Here is a 23,276-nt window from a genome sequence, read left to right as displayed (position 1 = left end):
AAGTGTTGTAATAACTTGTGATTCAGCAGTTTCCCTTTCCATTCTGTTCCTGAAGTTCCTTTGTAATAAAACAGCTACTTTGAGGTCACCTATTGAATGCCCTGGAAGGTTGAAGTGTTCTCCTACAGGTTTCTCAGTCTGGTGATGTCAGATTTGTGTCCATTTATCCTCTGGCGTAGGGTTTGTCCTGTTTGTCCTTTGCAGAGAACCAACGGGCATTGTTGACATTTGATGGCATATACAATGTTAGAAGATGAGCAAGTGAATGAGCCTCTGATGGTGTAGTTGATATTGTTATCCAGGCTGACCACCTGGATATGTATGGCTGTGTATCATCTGCGTATTGATGACAGCCAACCCCCTATGATTTGTCCTAAGGGCTTTACATAGAGATTAAAAGGCATGGGGACTAGGATTGTGCCTTTTGGGGCCCCACAGGATAACTGGTATCCGATGGCAATTCTTAGGTCTAGTCCATGAGGAATGATTTGAACCAGTCTAACACACAACCCCTGATGCCTCCTTCTGTCTCTGGGCACCTCAACAAGATGGCATGGTTAAGTGTCAAAGGCAGTATATAAATCCAGTAAGAGCAACAAAGAGGCATGACCTTTCGTCTATATTTAGAAGGCAGTTAACTAAAGCCACCAGAGCAGTCTCCATCCCGTAGCCTGGTCTGAAACCAGTTTGAAAAGGGTCTAGGGCAGATGGAGTAGGTCTGCTACTGCTCTCTCAGTCACTTTGCCTATGGCTACATCATTTTTCTGTAGGATGTTTTTAGCAGTGAATGCGAAACCACCTCTGAGTGGTTAAGGGAAGGTGCCCTGAGTTAGTGATTGATTTATAATAGATACTAAGGATGTATATGATTTTAGAAGTCAAGATGGGCATGGATCCAGGGCACAAGCAGTGGTCTTTACTGATCCCAGGAGTTTGTCAACATCCATCATGGAAACTGGGTCAAAGTGATTCATAAAGAGAACACGCAGCGTATTAGGAAGCTCTTCCAGTGGACCTATGTTACATTGAGCATCTACATCAAAGTGTATTCTTGATGTTTTATCAGCAAAAAAACCTTTGCAAAAGTTGGCAAAAGACAGCTAATTGTCTGGTTCTGGTACAATGAATTCTCAGTTTTGAGAGTCAGCAGATACCATGTTACCTAAAACAATTGGGATGGTCATGAACTAGCCAATGCAATAGTAGCAGAGAAGTAACATTTTTAGCCGCTGTCACCACCACTTCATAGGTCTTACAGTGAGCTCTAGAACATGATCTGTCAGAATCAATACTTCTCTGCCAGTGCAGTTCTAGACATCTCTCAGCCCTTTTCAGGTAAACCAGGGGGCTGGGTTTCATCCCCAGACAAGGATGAAACCCAAGCAAGGAGAGGTTGCCAAGGGGTGACCTTATTGATAGTTTCAAGGAGCTTCATATTCCATGCTTCTTCTGCAACCTCAACAGAGCACGTATTTGGAATCTTAAAATCCCCTAGGGCATTCTGGAATCCAGTAGGATTCATGAGCCTCTGTGGACAGAACCTTTTAACTGGGCCTCCTCTTCTGCGGGGTGTTGGCACAACATTGACCTCAGTTTTGAATAGGTAGTGATCAGTTCAGAGTGAATCTCCTGCCCTGAAATCAAATCTGCTCTCAAAGATTTGGTGCAGATTTGAACCTGGGTCTCCCCACTCTGATAGTTTAATCCCTACACCACAGTGTCTCTAGCCTTAGTTCCAGCTGAAATGAAACATAATCCAAAATACAAATCTGGAGACAGGGTCTTACTCTCAAAATGCAGCTCACTGCCCATTAAAGGGAAAAAATATGGTAGAATAAAATAATACTGGAATGAGTCAGTAGCATGAAGCAGCACAAAATGTCATATTTCTGCTTTGTTACTTAGAACAGAGGAAGTGGCTGTGGATAAATGTTATAAGGAACATGGGAACTGAAGAGCCAATCAGAGAAAAATGTATCGTCTAGGAGAAAGAGATGGGAACTTCCTTCCAAAGAGGCTACTGTCAAGGGGCTCTTGTAATAGTGTGTTACATCTTCTTGAGGCATGATGCAGGGTGCTAGTTCAAGATCCTGCAAAGGACACATCTGCACTGTAGACTTCAAGAGTTTTAGTAGCAAGTTCCTCGTCCTAGGGAATGCTGGGAATTATAGTTCCATGAAGCCTAACCATCTCTAATGTAGACACTCAGCATCTCCACCAAACTACAGTTCCCAAGATGCTAGGAAGAAAGGGCAAATTGTGACCATTAAAGTCTGTATTGAAGACATGCCCGAAGGTATCTGAAGGGTATTATTCTTGGCTTTTGGTCACAGACCTGCTGAGTATGCTGACACTGCTTTTATTTTTCTCTGAAGCTGCTTCCCATACAACCAATTAAGTGCCACCAGAGGAACTGGGAATGTGGAAAATGTCCTGTGGGATGCACCTATGGGAGGCTCAGAACAATTGTGTTATACTTCTGTGGGAAGACTCCATGCTGTGACAGAAGAGTCTAAATGGCCCTTTGCCCTTAAAGATCTTTGAAGTTTGGCAGACTTCAGACCTCAGGTCACTTTATCCTATTACTAAATGTTCTTTCTCTCCGCAGAAGTTGAGACACACAGAAAGTGAAAAGCTGCAAGTGCAGATCCAGGCTTATCTGGACAATGTGTTTGATGTGGGTGGGTTACTGGAAGACGCCGAGACCAAGAATGTGGCACTCGAGAAAGTGGAAGAGTTGGAAGAGCACTTATCTCATGTAGGTGGCTAATCTGTCCTGTTTATTTGTGAACATAGTGAGGATAGAGCCTGACCGGATCAGATCAGGACAGTATCCAGACTAACCATCTGCTCTGGAACTGACATTCATTCCTTCACTCCCTTCCTCTGCCAAGCCACCGCATTCCATTGTCCCCACCAACGCTCCCTCTAAGCTGTGGAGTCTTGTGAGCAAAAGTGCTACTTTGTGAGCTACTGGCATTAAAGCTGTGAGCAAACAATTTTGCTACTGCATGAATTAGTTTGCTCTGGAGCCATCCTTCCTGAGCTAGGACAAAAATGTGTGAGCAGGAGGCTAAAAAAAAGTGAGCTGGCTCACACTAACTCAGCTTAGAGGAAACACTGGTCCCCACCCCCACCCGTGATCCTTAAACTGGATTTTGCATTTTATCTCCGCTTCTGTTAGCATGGTTCCAAACACCTTGCCAGTAAATTGATCTGCCTAATATTCCTCTTTTTTCCAACTAATCCTGTCATTTTCATCTCTCAAAATCTTTCTGAGCAACTTTGTATTTAGGTATGTGTTGGATTTGATAGCTCCATGGTCCCTCCTCCAGGTGGGACAAATTGCAGCTCATGGGGGCTGTTTTAGATCAGGGAAATGGTATGTGGGCAAGTAGAGGGTTAACACCCCCCTGCCACTTTCCCAAGTCAGGCCTCTGCATGGCTCATTTTTTTTCCAGGGAAAAACATCTAATAGGAATTCTGTTAACAGAACTCCCATTCCTCAGTCTTTAATTGAGGGATCACTTCTCTCTGGTCGGTTCCGGGAACCTCTGGGACCCAAATGGCAGCCTGGGAGGCTTGCAGAGCAGTCCTAAGCAGAGGTACACACCCATCTAAATTCATTCAAGTGTAACTCTGCTTAGCACAGTGTCAGGTGGATAGTCAGGTTGGTCTGCAGTAGAGGAGCAAGGACTGGGCCAGTAGCACCAGAAAAGACCAACGAGATTTCCAAGGTATAAGCTTCCACAAGTCAAGCTCCATGACAAAGGTATGTCACGAAGGAAAAATTGACTGTCAAAAGCTTATGACCTGAAAGTGGGAGAGAATACTATCAGAGTATTAAAGGACATTCCATTTGAAGTAAGACAACAGAGAAAGAAGTATAAAGAACTTGTGCTTTTTCTTCAGACAAATTCAGTTGGATATAAATGGTTATTTCCACTTTCAAGATTAAGGATAAAAAAGAAAAGATTGACTCTGTTCTGAAAGCTCAAGAATTCCTAAGGGTCCAGTTGGGAAGGCCAGAGGACGGTAAAAAAGAAGAGGACAGCAAGTCCAGTGGCGAGCTAGACTCGGGTTCTTCCGGAGAAGACTCTCTGTCAGAGCAAGGGGCAGCAGCCCCAAAAAGTCCTTATAAGTTACCAAAAAAAAAAAAAAAGCTTATGACCTGGAAATCTTGTTGGCCCTCAAGATGCTACTGGATTCACATCTTGCTCTGCTTAGGATGGCACAGCTAAGGCTATGCTGCATTATGCTAACTTCAGTGAGACACTGGGTTAGCGATATGGGTCAGCAGCAGCTGAATCCCTACCCACCACCCCAGTAGAGTCTGGTTTGGGTCTTGGTTTGGGGAACCGTTACACCTGGCCACTCCACGATGCTACACAAAGTGCTCCATGTCTTTCCATCTAGTGCAAAAGTAGGAATGAACTAGCCTGCAACCGCTGTTCTTCTTGTCTATTGGCTAAGAGTGCGGTTCTCAAGCTGCTCTTTAGGTGTGATCAGAGATATGGCAAGAGCCTGTAGTTCCCCGGGATTTTCTGGTCCTGGAAGTGAGTGGCATTGGGGAAAGGGGGAAGGGGGTAGGGAGTAAGAAATCTCCCCATCTGAATCAGTCTCATCCTCCACACCAGACTGGTTAGAACTTTTTAAACAACCACGCAAGATCCCGATTGTGTATTTTCCAGGTCACATCTCGTTTGATCCTAGGTCTCTCTTTGAGTACATGGTGTGCATGTTTTATAAAATATCTATACGTCCATAAGGGCCAGAAGCTGATTTGATTGAAGGAAAAAAAGATATGAGGTTTTGGACAGATATTTGTCTGGGTAAAATAATCAAAGGAGAAATGTCCTGACTGAAGGTTACACTCATCAGAGGCCCCTATTTTATTTCAGTTGACAGAAAAGCTGCTGGATCTGGAGAATGAGAACATCATGCGAGTGGCAGAGCTGGAGAAGCAGCTGCTACAACGGAAGAAGGAACTGGAGATTGTTAAGGTATGATGTGGGTAAGAAAAAAAAAGGATATGGGTCTTCTGCCCAAGCAGAGCTCCGACCTCTGATTTAAAGCAGTGGTTTTCTAGGGAATCCTAGAATCACACAGAAGCCTTTCAGAGGCTTCTCGGTGAAAAGATCAGTAATGGCAGTTATACTTCTCTGCAGTCTCTGCGGAGAAAAGGCTAGTATTGTCAGGGAGAAGGTGACACTAGACCTCTCTCTGTGGTTTAAAAGTATAAGCTACTGCAAGTGAAAAACTGGATCCTTTTATCCTCTAGCAGAACTCTCGTTGTCATGATCTAGCTGGAAAAACTTTTTTCTTTCTGTAAAACTTACAGTAATATGTAAGCATATATCTGGGATGTGGGGGGAGGAAGAAGAAAACTAATGGCAGACATGCTTCATTGCATGTGGGAAACTGCATGTTTCAGGGAGACAGCAAGCCTGGATTTACCTACCTTCTAGGGCCACTAGTGATCCTCTAGGGTAGCAGCCCATCAGGACGTTTCCCTGTAAATGAAATGGTCAGACTGCCCCCAAGTGGGAGCTGAGCAGTGCATGGTCTTGTGCCTTCATGCGTGTGTGTGCCCTGTGACAGGAGACCTATGAGAGTGCAAGCAACCAGGTGCACACGCTACGCAGAATCATCAAGGAGAAAGAGGAGGCTTTCCGGCATCACTATACCTCACATCCAACAGGGGGAGACCACCTGCCACTGCCACCACCTCCGGAGGTGGGGATCAACTTCAGCGACATCCCAGAGGACGACCTGCGCCTCCCCGTCCTGCCTCCTATGGGGGGGGCCCCTCCACCCCCACCTCCTCCACCCCCTCTTCCTCCACCCCCTCCTCCACTACCGGGTAAGTTTGTACCACAGTGCAAAGAAAACAGCACCTTTTTACACAGGTGAATTGTTGCAGTGCCTGATCCTCTGTTTCTTTCCATTCGTAGATAAGTGCCCGCCGGCCCCGCCACTTCCTGGCACATCACCTTCCATGGTGCTCACTATGGGGTTATCAGGTATACATCGTGTGCCATCCCCCTAACATCACCTCCGCTCTAGTCAGAGACTGTGGTAAAAGCCTCAAAAGGGTGATGCAGACCAGGGGTCTTCAGCCTTTTCAGATCAAGAACCAATTTTTAACCCTCAGTCAGCAAGCAGCATGGGACTTACTGAACTGCAGACACTTGACAGAAACTTCAGTAGAAACAGGAGGATCCAGGATTAAGACCTTACCCATGTAAAGTTCAAGACTATAGGTAGTAGACCAAGAGAGCTGATATAGGAAACATAAGCAGAGCACTAGGAGGTATATTGTATTGAGGAACAAGCCAAGAGTCAGAGTCATGAGGGCTCTTCTCTACTTGTGAGTGATCCATATATCTATGGAGAGAGGCAGGAACCATAGCGTCCTTGCTTTCTATGCATGCTATGTGCCCTGAGGATTGTGACCCATGGGTTGAAGACCACTTATGTAGACAATGCAGTATGGCTTCCACAATCCTTCCAGGGCACAGAAAAAACACATAATGTAGCATTGTATACAAGTTCAACTTTTAATCTTTTAAGGCCCCGGCCACACGGGAGGAGAAAGCACGGCTGAAGTGCGGCTTTTTAGAGCCGCACCAAAAGAGACACACGGTGGCAGGATCACATAGATCCCCCTGAGCCACCGTGCAGTTGCTCCCCGGCTCGATCAGATGCCAGGGGGAAGCCACTGAAGGGAGAGCAAGGCAGCCTAACTGCGCATATGTGCGCATGCGCAGTTTGGCCGGAAGCCTGGATTGCTCCTGAAGACGGGCGCTCCGGCGATCCGACGGCCACGCTTGCTGCGGCGTTGCAGGTAAGTCCTGCTCTTTAGCAGGTTCTTTTTTCATCCGCATTACTGGCCTGAAGGGATGGATCGGAGACGGGTGCATGCCGATTCCCAGATGTTGCGGGGTGCTCGCGCCCGTTTGCTGCGCCCCCGATCCGTCCCTCTTCCGGGCCAAAACCTCCTGTGTGACCGGGGCCTATATAAAGTTTCTAGGACTTATGGGCACAAAAATGTTTTTGTAAGTGTGTGCACAATGCCTACTGAAATCTCAGAAGTCAGAGGGTAGCTGAATACATTTCCATTAGTTGGAGAGTGGGGCATCAAAGCGTGGCATAGATCCCCTCTCCCATGACATAAGAACATAAGAGAAGCCATGTTGGATCAGGCCAATGGTCCATCCAGTCCAGCACTCTATATCACACAGTGACCAAAACTCAGGTGCCATCAGGAGGTCCACCAGCAGGGCCAGAACTCCAAAAGCCCTCTCACAGTTGTCCCCCAAGCACCAAGAATACAGAACATCACTGCCCCAGACTGAGTGTTTCATCTATACATCATGGCTAATAGCCACTGATGGACCTCTGCTCCATATGTTTATCCAGTTCCCTCTTGAAGCTGTTTCTGCTTGTAGCCACCACCACTTCCTGTGGCAGTGAATTCCACATATTAATTACTCTTTACAAGACTTAATTATTAATTTATAAGGTAATTACTAATTTACAAGTAAATCCAGAGAAAATTAGGAAAAATGATAAAAACACAAAATAAATAATGACAAGTTATTAACTTATTTAGCAATGTGTGTAATTCACACAAAGCTAGTTCTTACTTAGTGTGGGATTGTTAGCATGGATTTTATCAGGCTAATGGTTTTAGGGGGGCTATTGATGTGTGTTTTCGGTACTTAAGACGTTACCAGCTTTGTTTACTGATTTTATCCTTACTCCTGTTCTGCACAAAACAAAAGAGTGGGGGGGGGGGCGGTGTCTGCACTCAGTGGGCTTGCATGGTCTTGGTGACTACCCCCAAAGTTCCTTGATGGCTGCCTTTGAGAAATCATGGCATGTTTCCAAGGGGGAAACAAAACCAAACAGAAAACTGTCACAGGATTCATTCCCAAACCTTTTTTGAACCGAATTAAGGTGCAGCTTGGCCTCTCCCACACCTGCAGAATCAAATAAAAAAATTATGTACTCTCTTCTCTATGCCTCAAGCAATCCGGATTAAGAAGCCCATCAAGACCAAATTCCGATTGCCAGTCTTTAACTGGACAGCATTGAAACCCAACCAGATCAGTGGCACAGTCTTCAGTGAACTGGATGATGAGAAAATCTTAGAGGTGAGGGAAAAGGCTAAGGCAATACCAAGACTCATGTCTGCATTGTTTCTAGTCTGCTGTTCTGTAATTCATATTTGTTGTTTCAGTACCTATATTGCATTACACTTGTGGCAGCAAATCCTCTGGCATTGATTGCCTAAGTTGGAATAATGGCTTGGAATATTAAGTTGCTCAGGTAACTAAGGAAGTAGAAACAGCAATGGATAGGGAGCCCAGAAGGAGACTAAAGGAGGGGTGCAGAATACAAAGTTGACTGAGAAAGAGGAATGGGAAAGAAGGGCGGGTAGAGAATGAGGCTTGAGGAAAAGGGCAGAGAATGTAGGAGCCAAGAAGTGCTAGGGAAGCTGATTAAGATATGAGGTGGCTAAAAAAAAGTTCTGCCAAGTAGGCAATGACCTGAAACATATAGATCTCAGGAAAGCAATGGGGGTAAAGACACAGGGTTGTATCCAGCAGTTGCTCTCCAATGACAACTGTCGGTCTTTCCACCAATGGAAGAGGAGGATAATTTTCATTGACCCCTGCTCAGCAGACCTCATTATCATGTCCAGCACTTTTCATGGAGGGTCTCCAGAACCTGGGGAGCAGTGTTTTCAGCAGTACAGTGGAGGTCCACTCACAGTTGGTTGCTTACAACCTATGGAGCTGAAGAAGAGGGAACCATGGAAAAAGTAAGAGTCTGGCAAAAGTATGTGCAAGGTCTAGGGACAGGAAGACTTGTGTGTTATTAATTACTTATGCTAAAGAACTTTCAGTTCAGACATTTTTAGCATAAAAGGGGGTGGGGATATTTCTGGAACGCTCCTGGAGAGGTTACTTACCTTTTGTGGCGTTTTTATGACAGTTCCCAGCCCCAAAGGCCCAATATATTAGCATAGTTTTGCTTAAAACCTTTATTTCATCTCTTACTCAAACAAAAACTTGCCCTTGTAACATAACCAATAAGATCTGGCCATGTGCTGATGTCACTGAGGGCAAATAAAGCTGACTCAAAGTAAGGGAACTTTCCTTGGCATTAGTTTTGTACCACTGATATCAGAAAACAGATATTATTTGGCTTATGACTCCTTAAAACAGCTGTATCTTGATATTACAAGTGCAGCAATACACATGACTTGCATGGCATCTTCCAGACAGCCATAATGTTCCAGTTTCATTTCCCTTTGTTAATATCCCCCCCCTTTCCACCCAGCTTTGTTAGCAATCCCTTACTTTCCTAGGTTATCTGCCCCCCCCTCCCAACTGCTCTTTTGGAAACCTGTTTTCTCCCAATCTGTTTTTCTGAAACAGATTGATTTCAGTTTGGGGGCAGTGTGAAATGCCTGTACTGTTTCACAGTTCTCTGCCTGCCTTGCCATTTTGGGCAGGGTGGGCAGTGATTCCTTCAAAAAACATTGCATGCCAGTGTTCTAGTGATCCAGCATTTGACTGCACATGCACTGAACTAACTGTGCTGTCCAATCAGAAGGCCAGAAACAAGCAGCCAGTCATCGCCTTGCTACCTCATGGTACATTCCCTAGAGCACATTTGAACACTGCGCCTGGGCACCATTTTCAAATTTTGTGTGTGGTGTAGGTGAGCGAGCCAGGGCAGGAGCGAGAGAGCCTGCAGCCCGATGAGCCCCCTACAGGTGGGTGAGCCAAGGCAGTGAAGGAGCCCTCAGCCCAGCAAATCCCTTGTGGGCAGGTGAGCTGAAACAGCGGTACCAATCTTCACTGGCCAAAAGACGTGCCTGTATGGTGTATGGCTATGTCCCTGTATCCTGTCCCAGTGCTAAGGAGTAACGGGCGGTGGAAGTGGAAGGGTGGGCATCAGGGAGATACTTCAAGGAAATACTGTAAGAGTGTTAATGTTTTTTAAGCATGTTTGTATTTTGAGTAAAAAAAAAATAATATCATCAATTGGGTTTGCCTGCAGAACAAATTTAGTCCAGTGGCCCCTTTAAGACCAACAAAGGTTTATTCAAGGTATGAGCTTTCGTGTGCCTGCACACTTTTTCAAGCCTGTGTCCTTTATAAAGTGTATCTCTCCCGTACCTGGCATTACATTTTATGGCACGCATGGCTCGGGGCTGACAAAGTGACACTTATGTCAGATCTGGCCCTTGTAACAAATGAGTTTGACACATCTGGTGTGTGGTGTCCCCCCACCCCAACACACGCATTTATGTGAACAACAGTGGTGTATTGTAATAATGGCTTATAAAAACAGCAAAATTCTTTATTGATGAACAGAACAGGACCTGTGTAAGGGTGCTTGGAAGAACCTCAATAGTAACGTTCCAAAGCAATATTCCCTTAGCCCTGCGATCAGCCGTAACAATAATTGTACTCAGTTCTTTAGCTACTGCCCATTATTCAAAAGGCAGGAAGGGCAGCACAGACAATCGAAACAACCATTCTGTCACAGGAAAGCAGCTAACCAGTGAAAAGGACAGACAGGTAGACAAAGGCATGATTTGCCAGTGGGCTTTGGGAGCAGTAACTGCATAAGCCAGTAGGGACCAATGGGGGTGTTAAATCGCCCCATCACTCCTCCGCCATAGCACAAGTGCAACAAACAAACACACACACTGACACACACACACATACAAATGCTGAAAACTGCACTGTCTATAAGTGAAAGCATGACATACACATAGGGAAGTTCCGCATAAAAACAGGCACAGTGTGGTATAATCTCCCCCACTGCACTGTCATTGGAGGTGCCCCGGAGGCAGGGAAAAACCAGGGCTGCACTCTGGAAGATGGCCAATCCTGGGCTTTCCTACCATTTTCTTTCTCCATTGGATGTTTCTGTTTGTGGGCAACTGACAACCTTGTTGAGAATCAGTGACTTACTGTGGGTGCTGATGGGGGAAGGAGAAAGTAGTGGAGCCTGAGCATCTGGATGTTGAGAGGGGCTCTGGCACTAGACGTGATGACTGTCTGCAGAGTTACTTGGACAAGTAGGATCTTGCAGGTTCATGGGGAGGGGGTGGCAGAGGCACAAACATTGGCTCCCATTTGGCTTGATGTGTTTGGGTTACTGGTAAGCAAGAAGGGGGAACTGAAATCCTCATGCTGCTCAGCACAGGCTGATAAACTTTCCAGTATAGCTGTCCTAGCAGAACAAGCTTTGGGGAACTGACTATTATTGGCAAGGGTTACTTCTGGCTGTAATTTAACGCTATCAGCTCTTTGGGTTCTCATTCCTCTTTTAGGACCTTGACCTAGACAAGTTCGAGGAGCTCTTTAAGACCAAAGCACAGGGACCTGCCATCGACCTCCTGTGCTCTAAAAACAAGGCATCTCATAAAGTGGTCAACAGGGTCACCCTCTTGGAGGCCAACCGAGCCAAGAACCTTGCTATCACGCTACGCAAAGCAGGGAGAACCACTGAGGAAATCTGCAAAGCCATCCATACGTGCGTGTGCTACCTTGTGTGTCCTCCCTACCCTTTACCTCAGTTATTTTCCCCCTGTAGAGCACCACAGACATTTGAAGTGGCGCCTCTGCTCAGCAGCAATTCCTTTGTCTTCTAACACGAGGCTGCTTTTGCTGATATGTGTTTCAGGTTCGACTTGAAGACCCTGCCGGTGGACTTTGTGGAGTGCCTCATGCGCTTCCTCCCAACAGAGAATGAAGTCAAGCTGCTGCGCCAGTATGAGAAGGAGCGGAAGCCACTGGAAGAACTGACGGATGAGGACCGTTTCATGCTGCACTTCAGCAAGGTGGAGCGCTTGACGCAGCGCATGGCCATTATGGCCTTCCTGGGCAACTTCAGTGAGAACATCCAGATGCTCATGCCGGTAATGGGAGTTTCCTCTCCTCAGTTCTTGTGTTATCCTCAGCTCTTGAGAAGGAAGTGGGGGATTCTGGGAATTAGAACTCCTGCATTTTCTAAGAGCCAGTTTAGTGTAGTGGTTAAGTGTGCGGACTCTAATCTGGGAGAACCGGGTTTGAGTCCCCACTCCTCCACTTGCACCTGCTGATGTGACCTTGGGTCAGTCACAAGCTCTGGCACAGCTGTTCCTGAAAGAGCAGTTTGTGTCAGAGTTCTCTCGGCCCCACCCACCTCACAGGGTGTCTGTTGTGGGGAGGGGAAGGGAAAGGAGTTTGTAATCCGCTCTGAGACTCCAAGTGAAGGGCAGGGTATAAATCCAATCTCTTCTTCTTCTACCTTTAAACGTATGTAAAATGGGATTATCATACCCACTGGGGAAGGCCACGGGCAGCCCAGCCCACTGGGCAGGCAAACTGCCTCTCCACCCCTCCCTCCCTCCCTCCCTCCCTCCCTCCATTAGATGGGTAGGGAGTCTCTTAGGTGGGGCAGGCAGTCTGCCTCTCCTGGCTTTCCTCCTTTGGGGTAGGCAAGGAAATGGGGCCCTTTTTCCCAGGGCTGTTTTCCCTTCCCGTTCTAACCCACTCAAGGTGTCGTTTCAGCAGTCCGGAGCTGTGTCAAATTGCAGTTTCATATGTTGTTAATACTGGTCTTTTAAATTTTGTTTTTTAAAACACAATCCTGCCAACCTTTTGGAAGATCTCAGGTTCAGTCTCTGTCACAGAATAAAATTATAACCAAGTTATAATGAATATTTTTCTAGCCAGCGCAAGCAGAAGTGCACCATTATTTGGCACAATACAAAACAGAGTAATATATGCTAAGGTAAAGGTAAAGGTTCCCTTGCTTGAAAGCCAGTTGAGTCCGACTCTAGGGTTGCGGTGCTCATCTCCGTTTCAAAGCCGAAGAGCCAGTGCTGTCCGAAGACGTTCCCGTCGTCATGTGACCGGCATGACTAAACACCAAGGCGCACGGAACACTGTCACCTATCTGCTAAACCCATTGACTTTAAGAGACTTGGAAGGCAATGTGACTCTGTTTAGGATTGCACTGCAAGTCACCTTCATATCATTTGGCAACTTTGAGATGGTTTGACATTCTTGATATCTTTTGATACCGCTTCGCCAACAGATATTTGTCAAGGCCTGCCCCCTCCCTGCTCTGACGCTGCTCAGATGCATTCAGGGAAGGGGCTGCAGATAGCCCTGAGGTAGTATAGCTGCTTGGCATGCGTAAACTCTGGGGTTCGGTCCCTGGCATCTTCAGGGCTGGCAAGAAGATTTGCCAGGATCCCACACCTGAGCCCATGGAGATCTGCTACCAAGAGCAGACGGCATTGGGCTAAGTGGGTCCAATTCAGTGCAAAGAACTGCTTTAGGTATACTCACCTGGATGCACCTGCACAGTTATGCAATCTGCTGCTGCTTCTTTTTGTTTGTTTAACTTATACCCTGCCTTACCTCAGGAACGGGCTCAGGGTGGCTTACAACATAAAACCAACAAACAATAAAAACAATAAACAGAAACAGCAGATAAGACCAAAACCCATGCCTCCATATCGGGCAGGAATAATTACCCCAAGAAATTCCAGTGCCCAAGTAATATCCAGAACAGCAAGGGCACTGGGGAAGGGGCCATGGACAGGGCCATGGACAGGGAGGCCAGATGGGCTGAATGCCCGCCACTTCAACCAAAGGCCTGGCGGAACAGCTCCATTTTACAAGCCCTGTGGAACTCTTCAGAGGTCCCTCAGGACCCTGATCTCAAATGGGAACATGTTCCCCCTGGCCGGGGTGAGGGCTGAAAAAGGCTGGGGACCAGTAGGAGATATTGATCAGAAGAGCATAGAGCTCTCTGGGGCTCGTATGGGGATAGATTCAGCCCTATTCCCTTTGCATTTGCACAGCTGCATCTTGTTACCATTTTTCTCCACATCTGTGTGCTGTTCTGGTCACCACACCTTAAAAAGGATATTATACCTTTGGGAAAAGTGCAGAAAAGGGCAACTCGAATGATAAAAGGGTTGGAACACTTTCTCTATGAGGAAAAGTTAAAGTGCTTAGGGCTCTTTAGCTTGGAGAAACGACGACTGAGGGGTGACATGATTGAGGTTTACAAGATTATGCATGGGAAAGAGCAGGTAGAGAAAGAGGTACTTTTCTCCCTTTCTCACAATACAAGAACTCATGGGCACTCCATGAAATTGCTGAGCGGTTGGGTTAGAACAGATAAAAGGAAGTACTTCTTCACCCAAAGAGTGATCCACACATGGAATTCACTGCCACAGGTAGTGGTGGCGGCTACAAGCATGGACGGCTTCAAAAGGGAATTAGATAAGCCTATGGAGCAGAGGTCCATCAGTGGCTATTAGCCACAAGGTATAGATAGGGGCTCTGGGGCAAGTGATGCTCTGTCTGCTTGGTGCTTGGGGGGGCCAACAGAGGGAGGGCTTCTAATGTCCTGGCCCCACTGGTGGACCTCCTGATGGCACCTGGTATTTTTGGCCACTGTGTGATACAGAGTGTTGGACTGGATGGGCCTTTGGCCTGATCCAACATTGGCGTCTCTTATGTTCTTATGTTCATCACTACCATTTCTTCCTTCCTACCTTCCTTCCTTCCTTGTTGGATAATGAACCTAATGTTTATTTGCTTGTAAATTTGTGCACAGAGCCCTTTTTAAAAACTCTTTATCAGTTCTACAGCTGAGGGCCTTTACAAATAGTAATGATTCCCTTTTTGGATTCTGCCCCTTGTAGCAACTCAGTGCCATCATTGCGGCCTCAGCATCTGTCAAGTCTTCACAGAAGCTCAAGCGCATGCTGGAGGTGGGTCTCCACAGAGCAAGAGAAATGGGGTTGGGGGTTTCTCTCTCTCTCTCTCTAGCCTCTGAACTGTTTTTGAATGCCAGGGTTGATTTCTGGTGCAGTATGGAGAGAGGCAAGGAGCACATCTGAGCATGTGCAGAGTGTATTTTCCTTCGCCACTTAGGGGCTGAGTGGCTTCCTGCTCAGCTAGCCACAGATCGTATGTAGTGTAGTGCTATTGTACAGTGGGGAGGGTGGATGTTCTTCTATCAGCCAGCCTCTCGTGGTTCCCCACAGGCTCCTGATTTGCAGTACTTAACATCAGCCATTATTGCAGTTGTCTGTTTATATCACCACCCTTCTTGCTGATCATGCATGTTATCTGATGTCTGTGGGTTGATGCATCTTTCAGCTGTCAATGAGCTCTTGTTGCTTAAGGGTACTTTAATCTTTGACAGTCAATTGAAACGGTTACAGTAATATTAGATTAATTGCTTTTTAATATAGATGAAGATTTACGTTTGGCCTTCTTATCTTACTTTAGGAAAGATAATGAGGACGTATCAGATGTATTCTCATACGCACCTGTTGATTATCTCATCCATAGTTAAGAACCAATCACTTGTCTAGATAGTAATCACATGATTAAGATAGAAGAGCTTGAGAGTTAGATAAGGCTGATATTTTTCTATAAAAATACATTACTGAGATAAGCAAATCAGATTTCGCTGGATGTAGGTCTCAAAAGAAGATTAGGTGGGATTTCTGAGTGTGACTTGGGTTTATAGGGAAATCCCTGAAAGCAGTGAGAAAAGAACCTGAAACCTGGTTTGATTTTAAAATATAACTTACTATACTGTGATTAAGAAATGTTAGGAACTTTGATAATATTAGCACTTGTTTTTACAGCAGCTGTAAGGTTAATTTTCACAGTGCTTGTATTTTCTGATGTCTGGCTTAATAGAACAATTTCTTTTTTTCAATGAAAGAGAAAAATCTCTGATGGTTTTTGGTCTGGTTTGCTGGTTTTTAGTTCAAAGAACAGAACTCACACCTAACTTGTTTGTATCAGCAGATTTAAAGGTTGATAGCCTTTAATAGATAAATCCTGAAGATATCTGCTACTAAATGTTTTGAACAGGCAAAGTCCTGTGGGATCTGTGTAGTCCAGATTCTCTAACTGGATGTGGGAGTAAAACCCCACACCATGTTACACCGTGACAAGCTTCTCCTGTGTGACATCTCTGTTCTCTCCCTGCAGATCATCCTGGCCCTTGGCAACTACATGAACAGCAGCAAACGTGGTTCAGTTTATGGCTTCAAGTTGCAGAGTCTTGATCTGGTAAGGAGAAGGCACAAAAGCATGTACAGTACACCAAAGCACATGGATGTACACAAGCCAGTGTACATCCATATTCTTTAAGGTCAAAGTCAGATTGGAGCCAAGGCAGAAGAGGGTGCTTTTAATTGGATAATATAAGGATATGCCATTTAAAATAGACCGTTGTTCTGTGCATGTTGACTGTACAAATTCATGCACTTGCATGTTTACACAAGTTCTGTACCGGCCCTTAGTGTGCCTTGTATTTCGTGCCACCCAGTGTAGTTTCTGCAGATGCTTGAGCTCAGACACACGCCCACATGCATATAGCAAATCATGCACTGATCCTGATTTCTTCTTAGATTGCACAGTTCCAGTGGGAACACCGATGTGCATGCACACACACCTGTCTGGTAGTGACTCTGCACTTTCATGGAGACACGTTTCTGTGTGTCTGTGTGGTGGGTGCCCTGATATTCCATTCTCCCCTCTCAAAAGCTGTTGGACACCAAGTCAACGGACCGGAAACTGACACTCCTGCACTTCATTGCCATGATGGTGAAGGAGAAGTACCCGGAGCTCAATAACTTCTGGCAGGAACTGCACTTTGTAGAAAAGGCGGCTGCAGGTAAGGGCCCTCCCTACACTGGCTTGATCAGAGAGAAGGATCTGGACACCATGTGGGCTCCTTCCCTTTCCAGTTCTGGGTCCATCACTTGTGGTATCTTCATTCCCCTTCTTCTCGTATTACAAAAGTACCATTTATACTGTGTGCAGAGTTGCTCAGTGCTTGGAGAAAACACATTCTTGTCCTGTCCCTTTAACAGAAGCTTACTGGGATTGTATTTACTGGGTGGGGTTATTTTCTGCAATGCCATGAAAAGCTTCAACTGCCCATTTCCACATATTAAGCTTCCATTAAAGGGACCATACGTTTTCCTCCAGATCGGCAAACCTAGCGTTGAATAAGGGAACTACTGTGCATACACCAGGGTTGTGGCCTCGAGGCACAGCTGGGCCTGAGATGGGCAGGCAGATGGCGAGTCATCACCGGATAGGCAGGATGGGAGAAAAGAGAGAAAGCACTGAGCAGGCAGACAGATATACTGGTGAGCACATACAGAAGGTCACTGACTCAACAGGCAACTTGGTCACACTGAGGAGCTGGGCCAGGAGCTGAGGCTTTATAAGGGCAGGTGAACTATGATTGGTCTCGTGTGGTCGCATGACAACTGCTCCTTTTGGCCATCTTCTTTGGTTGTGCTCAAGGGCACTGGGTGAGTAGCTCCCTCTTTTGGTGTTCTCTTGTGGTATCACAGAGAGAAAGGCACTTTATGCATTTACTTCATTGATATCTCAACTTTCTCCCTGATGGGAACTCAGAGTGACTTACATAGTTGTCTTTCACCACATTTACTCCTCACAACTACCCTGGGAGGTAGGTTTGTCTGAGAGAGAGTGACGGGCCCAAGGTCATCCAGTGAGTTGCTGTGGCAGAATGGGGATTCAGACTTGGATTTCCCAGCTCCTATGAACTGTTACACCACACTGGCTCTCGAGAGGGACAACCAGGGTCAGGATATGTATTTCAGAGTATGTCTGCTTTGCGAATGAGGGGGAGCACCGTCACTAAGCAAAAAGATAGATCCTACCTCCTGAGGAGCTTACAGTCTAAATTTTGATAGGGGAGACGATGAAGTGACGAGAGGGAAGAGCTTAAAGCAACAAAGGACAAAAAGGTAGGATTTGAGAGAAGAGGGAGAGGTGACACCATGAGGGAGTTCCAGAACCTGTGTGTGTGACCATAATATTGTTTATGCATGGGTGTGTGAAAGTTAGCATACTGGGGGGTATTTCTGTGTGCAACAGCTATGTGCATACAGGTATACTAGCACAACTTTGTACAACAGAGTAGGTCTGAGTGCTGCGAGGCCTTTAGCTCCTTGTGGTGCTTGGAGGTTTTTAGCTCTCCAATCCCTGCATTGTCCTGGAAACCAAGCTGACACTCCCCAATCTGAGTGGGTTCTAGGACCAACCAAGTGGGCTTCCTTCCCCGCAGTGTCCCTGGAGAATGTGTTGCTGGACGTAAAGGAGCTGGGACGTGGAATGGAGCTGATCCGGCGGGAGTGCAGCTTGCATGAGCACAACATCTTGCGTAGCTTCCTGAGCGCCAATGAGGGGAAGTTGGATCGGCTACAGAAAGATGCTAAGACTGCCGAGGTGAGCAGAAGCCCAGTCACTTGAGTACTAGCCGGGAGATGCCTTAAGGTGTAATGCAAAGGCTTTGTAATAGAAGCATGTCCAGTATATATTACATGGCAGGTTCAAATGTATTCCCCTGGTGTATAATTGTACATGTTTTGCACCCTTGCGGATTTGCATATTGCACGTTGCATTTTTGAACATGTAGCTTGCATACAAACTGCATGCTGGATTCATGTATGGAAATCCCACCATGTGACTTGCATGCACATTTGCTTGTGCCCCCAGTGTCAGATTTGACTAATCTACACTTAACGTGCTGCCAGATCTGTGCGCCCAGTGTGCATATGTGCATACATATTATGCCAGCACTACGTATTGTATAACCACCCACTTGGGAGACTGCGTGCACCCTGAAGGTCTGGTGTGGGGTTGCTGAAGCCTTTTAAACAATTACAGTGTTACCTGACTGATCTGATGTCTGTCAATCGGATGTGCCAGATAAGTTACCCCCAACAGAACTATGGTTAGGTTTTAGACAGGCATGTCAGAAGCTTATTTTTATGTCGGGAATGTTGTTTTCACACTGAGCTTACATAGCTGGTAGCCAGATCTGACAGTCCCCTCATCCCACAGTAAAATTAAATACAAGACAACAGCTGCTCTCGGTTCACGCTGCTTTTGTTTGGCAGGAGGCCTACAACACGGTTGTGAGATATTTCGGTGAGAGTCCCAAGATGACGCCGCCCTCCGTTTTCTTCCCAGTCTTTGCACGCTTCATCAGATCCTACAAGGTGAGTATGAGAGTTAGAGATTCCAGGCTAGCTTAGAATATACAAAAGCAGCACACTGGCACAAACTTGGCAGCCCAGGTTCCAGCGCCCCCGCTGTTGAACTTTTCCTCTCATTGTTCCCAGTAGGACGTTGCTGTACCTGTTCCTAGGTGTGGCCAGTGGGCAACAGAATAAGCATTTCCTCCCTGCATGCTCCATCCAGTCTCCTTCTGGCCAGTGGGAATCCCTGCAGATTCTGTTACTTATCTGCTGTTACAAGACACCCCATTCCTAAGAGGGGCCTCTACGAGCTTTTCACACTCCCAATAAAGCTGATCCATCTCCATGAACATCTGTGAGCCATATCAGCCACACCTTCCCTCAAAAGTTTTGTTTCCATCGCTGGAAGAGGCCACTGCATGCCCAAGTTCAAGTGCTGACACGTGCAGCCCTCAAATTCTGGAGAGGCAGCAAGCAGGGGGGAGGCTGGGGGGAGGCAGGCAGTCAAAAGTGTGGCGGTGCAGATACACAGCTTGTTGACGTCTCCCATGACAACTTGTCCGGACTGAGGGGCTGCAGCAGATCTTGAGTCAAGCTGTAGCCATTGGCTGTCTGTTTCAAGAGCCCAGAGGATTCTGCCTGTGGAGTTAAATACCCCAGACTGAACTGCCTGCAGCTCTCATTTCTGATCCATGGTCCATGGAATACAGGCCAAGCGATGGTTTACACAACCCTCAGATTGTGTCTGGGTCTGCCATGAAAATGTTAAGATATGTGAGTTCCCTGCTAGGTATTCCATTCCCAGGCACGCAGGGGTCTAATTCAGATTAAGATTGTGGGGAGAGGGGGCTTAAATCTTACCTTCCCAGAGCGGGGGGGGGGGGAGGCTATTTGCTCCATTGGTGACTTCACATGAATTAATGTGTGACACACAGGTTTCTCCAAGGGGGCAAATAGCACCTCCCTGAGGTTGTTTCAGGTCAGGAAAACAACACAGGGTAGGGGGGGAGACTTAAGCACCTTCTCCCCATGTGCCACCATCCTGATCTGAATCAGGCACAGAACTCATAAGGCATGTCTGATTGAAAGCCCTCATGATGGGTCCAGACGTGACCCTAGGACTCTGTGCCTGACCAATGTGTCTTTGCAACTTACCCAGTTGAATAGGATCAAAAACAGCTGTAGTTTTAGGTTACAGGAAGACAGACATAGGTGACTCAGAACTTTTCCTTTAGATATACAGTGTTCTGCTACAGGACAAGGGTTCTTTTAGATATGTGTTCCCTTATGGATTCCTGTAGATGCAGAATGTTCTGTTGCAGGGTCAGGAAAGGGGACTAGCTGATCCACTTTCCAAATCTATGATCCTGCCCCACAGGCAGCCCACCCAATGAGCTTTCATGGCTGTGCCTAGATTTCCCCATCCCAGTCTCAACACTCCGGCATCTGGTGCTCCACCATGTGGCCATGGGTAATAACAGCAGCCTTTCCAAACGACTGTTCCCCTGACTACCGACTTCCACATTCCAACTTTCTCTTCCAGGATGCAGAACAAGAGAACGAGCTGCGCAAGAAGCAGGAGCAGGCCCAGAGGGAGCAGGCCCTGGCCCAGGAAGCCAAGAGGCTGGAGAAGGTAAGAGAGGGTGCAAGACGTGGGAGGGTGTGAGGAGACCAGAGGAGGCGGGGGGGTTCCATACCGTGGGATTAGGGGCTTGAAGCAGTTCCATACTTGCCTGCCATGCAGCTCTTGTCTTTCACTCTACAAGTGTGTCGGCACAGTCCCAGTGTTTGCCTGGGACATATCCCAAGATATAACAAAAGCAGCGCCTACACTATACTAAGTGGTATATTTGAAAAATGACATCAGTTGGCATGGTCTGCACCAACTCCTACACAGCTTCCCTGATCAGGGCATCCACTTCTGGGATTGTGGCTGAAAAAGCTTTCGCTGTCCCACGGTGTCCCTCACAATCCCCAAATACAAACGGGAGCATTATAACACTGTCCCGGGAGAGAGAAGGGGGGGGGGCAGAGATCTACATAAATGGGAGTTCTCCTGGCCTTGCCCATATGCTTGGCAGTACCTTTCCATTTTTCAGGCCCTGCAGAATTGTACCAAATCCCACAGGGCCCGGATCTTAGTTGGAAGCGCATTCCACCAAGCTGGAGCTACGGCTGAAAAGGCTCTAGCTCTGGTCGAAGCCAGCTGGATGTTCCTTGGCCTCGGGTTTGTCAGTGTGTTGTTATTTGAAGAGCGTAATGCTCTGGGGGGGGGGTACCAAGAGAGGCAGTCCCGAAGATATGTTGGTCCCAGACCGTGAAGGGCTTTCAAGGGCCAACGGTTTTTTCAGCTGTTTCAAAAGGCAGGCTCCATTTCCTCAAAAACAGAGGTGCTCATAGGGAAACCCCCCAGCTTGCTGCCGCAATCAGTAGGGGACATAAACCTTTTCCTAGCTGTAGGTCTTCTCGGAAAGGAAGCTCTTAATTGGCTGCCCTCTCTTTGATGGCTGTGTTGGTATTTGCATACGCATCCCGCAAAATAGGCAAAGAGTCGCTTAGGAACAGAGGTGATCAAATTAAATAAAACAAAGTAAATATGATGTGGGCCGGAGCTACTAGTGTGGAGACAGATGGGACTAGATGTTACCAGCAAAGGCAGCCCTGTGTCACCCGCTCCCCCCCCACTACAGAATATGTAATGAAACATACCTGTTTTCTGATGTCATCACGTTGCTTTTCTTCAACCGCATTGCAAATAGTTGGCTGGTGCAAGTGTGGGGAGAAAAATGCACAGCATGGTGACATGGGTCACTTTAATGATGCGGGAAATCTTACCTGACACTGGGCTGCCATTTTTGGCAGCAGTTTTGAGTTTAACATCTAGGTTCTGTTCACAACCTAACAGAGTTGAAGCCTACTGTGCCTCTGTCTCTCTCACTAAAAAGTCTCAAATCTCCAAACGATCATATAACCAAGGATTCAGGATTCAGAAACCAGAATGCACCCCCCCTCCCCCAAATCTGCAACAAGGAAACTTGTAATTGTCTGAGCAGAACACTGAATGGATGTGACCACAACCTCAGAAAGTCAAAGAAATGAAACCTATATTGCAGCCATTTTGGTACTCTGTGGCCCCGGTCACACGGGCTGGATATCACCGGGGGGGGGCGTGGCTAATTGCTCCGGCGCAGTTTGATCCGCAATTACGCGATCAGACGAGCCAGTGGTACACCACGGGTCCTTCCCTCGGCGCCGGTGGGTAAATGAGGGTAGCCATCACACGACGATCCTGCAGCGCAGCAAAGAAGCGGCGCAGCGCGATCACACCAGCAATGGCTAGGCGCCGCTGCCGTGGCAAACAGGGTCATTTTTTTTTAAAGCCGAAGGACGGAAGAGTGGAACTTTTGGTTTCGCGTTCAACGGCATGCGCGATTCTGCGCAGCAACGGAACTTTCGCTTTCCTTTTCGTGTGGCTGGACCGGTGGGTGCTTGTGGGCATCCTGTGGAGACTTGGGGGGGGGGGGAACCTGTTTGCAACGAGACATGGGCGGGCACCGGATGCCACGAACTACCACCGGAAACACGATCAGACGCCAGCCCTTGCCCGGAAACTAGCACCTCGGAGGTACTAGTTTTTTACGCTGCATCTTCGGCGGGAAGTCTCAGGTTCGCCATGGGAGCTCTACGCTTCCCAGATGTTGCGGTGTGATCGTGCCCGGAAAATCTGCCTATCTTCCGTCTCAGTAGGGTGGCTAATGCTCCGTGTGACCGCAGCCTGTGTTGTTTTGTTCATGGAAATACGAAGATTCTGGCTCTGACCCTAAGTCAAAGATTGATCGGGAAGAAGCAGCCAATTCTGCTCACAACAGAGTATCAGCCACTGATGATGCCAAGACAGGGAAGAGACCCCAAATGCTTATTGCACAATAGCTTCTGACTCGTCCATGTGGTGCTTACAGGCCTAGTCTTTGCTTTCTTAAGAGAAGTGCCAAAATAGGGTCAGATTTTGTGGGTTTCATACAGAAACCAATTCTTATGTCTCACCATCCACCAGACTTTTCTTTTTGATTAGGCTCCTACCGGATTTTCATCACACACCCACACACCATTTGATGCAGGAGGAGGCCCAGCCATTGTGGCTACCAATCTGTACCTACTTAGGGCCCAGTTCTGCTATAAGTGATCACTCTGC

The 23,276-nt window shown here is 47.0% G+C and overlaps 1 protein-coding gene across 1 annotated transcript in view; it reads left to right on the top strand.

The window, feature by feature from the left end:
• The window catches only part of FMNL3 (formin like 3), a 130,419-nt gene that overhangs the window by 103,993 nt on the left and 3,150 nt on the right, over positions 1–23,276 (top strand). The window contains exons 13-25 of the mRNA XM_015423645.1: positions 2,609–2,758; positions 4,902–5,003; positions 5,602–5,863; positions 5,955–6,023; positions 8,035–8,159; positions 11,363–11,565; positions 11,716–11,950; positions 14,741–14,809; positions 16,050–16,130; positions 16,608–16,737; positions 18,169–18,329; positions 19,004–19,105; positions 20,628–20,717. Of these exons, the coding sequence (XP_015279131.1) occupies positions 2,609–2,758; positions 4,902–5,003; positions 5,602–5,863; positions 5,955–6,023; positions 8,035–8,159; positions 11,363–11,565; positions 11,716–11,950; positions 14,741–14,809; positions 16,050–16,130; positions 16,608–16,737; positions 18,169–18,329; positions 19,004–19,105; positions 20,628–20,717 (1,779 nt within the window). The remainder of the gene's footprint in view (positions 1–2,608; positions 2,759–4,901; positions 5,004–5,601; positions 5,864–5,954; positions 6,024–8,034; positions 8,160–11,362; positions 11,566–11,715; positions 11,951–14,740; positions 14,810–16,049; positions 16,131–16,607; positions 16,738–18,168; positions 18,330–19,003; positions 19,106–20,627; positions 20,718–23,276) is intronic.

Source organism: Gekko japonicus, unplaced genomic scaffold (genome assembly GCF_001447785.1).
Source record: "Gekko japonicus isolate JY-2015 unplaced genomic scaffold, Gekko_japonicus_V1.1 scaffold33, whole genome shotgun sequence".
NCBI classification, from domain to species: Eukaryota; Metazoa; Chordata; class Lepidosauria; order Squamata; family Gekkonidae; genus Gekko; species Gekko japonicus.
This window is presented reverse-complemented; position numbering and strand designations above follow the sequence as displayed.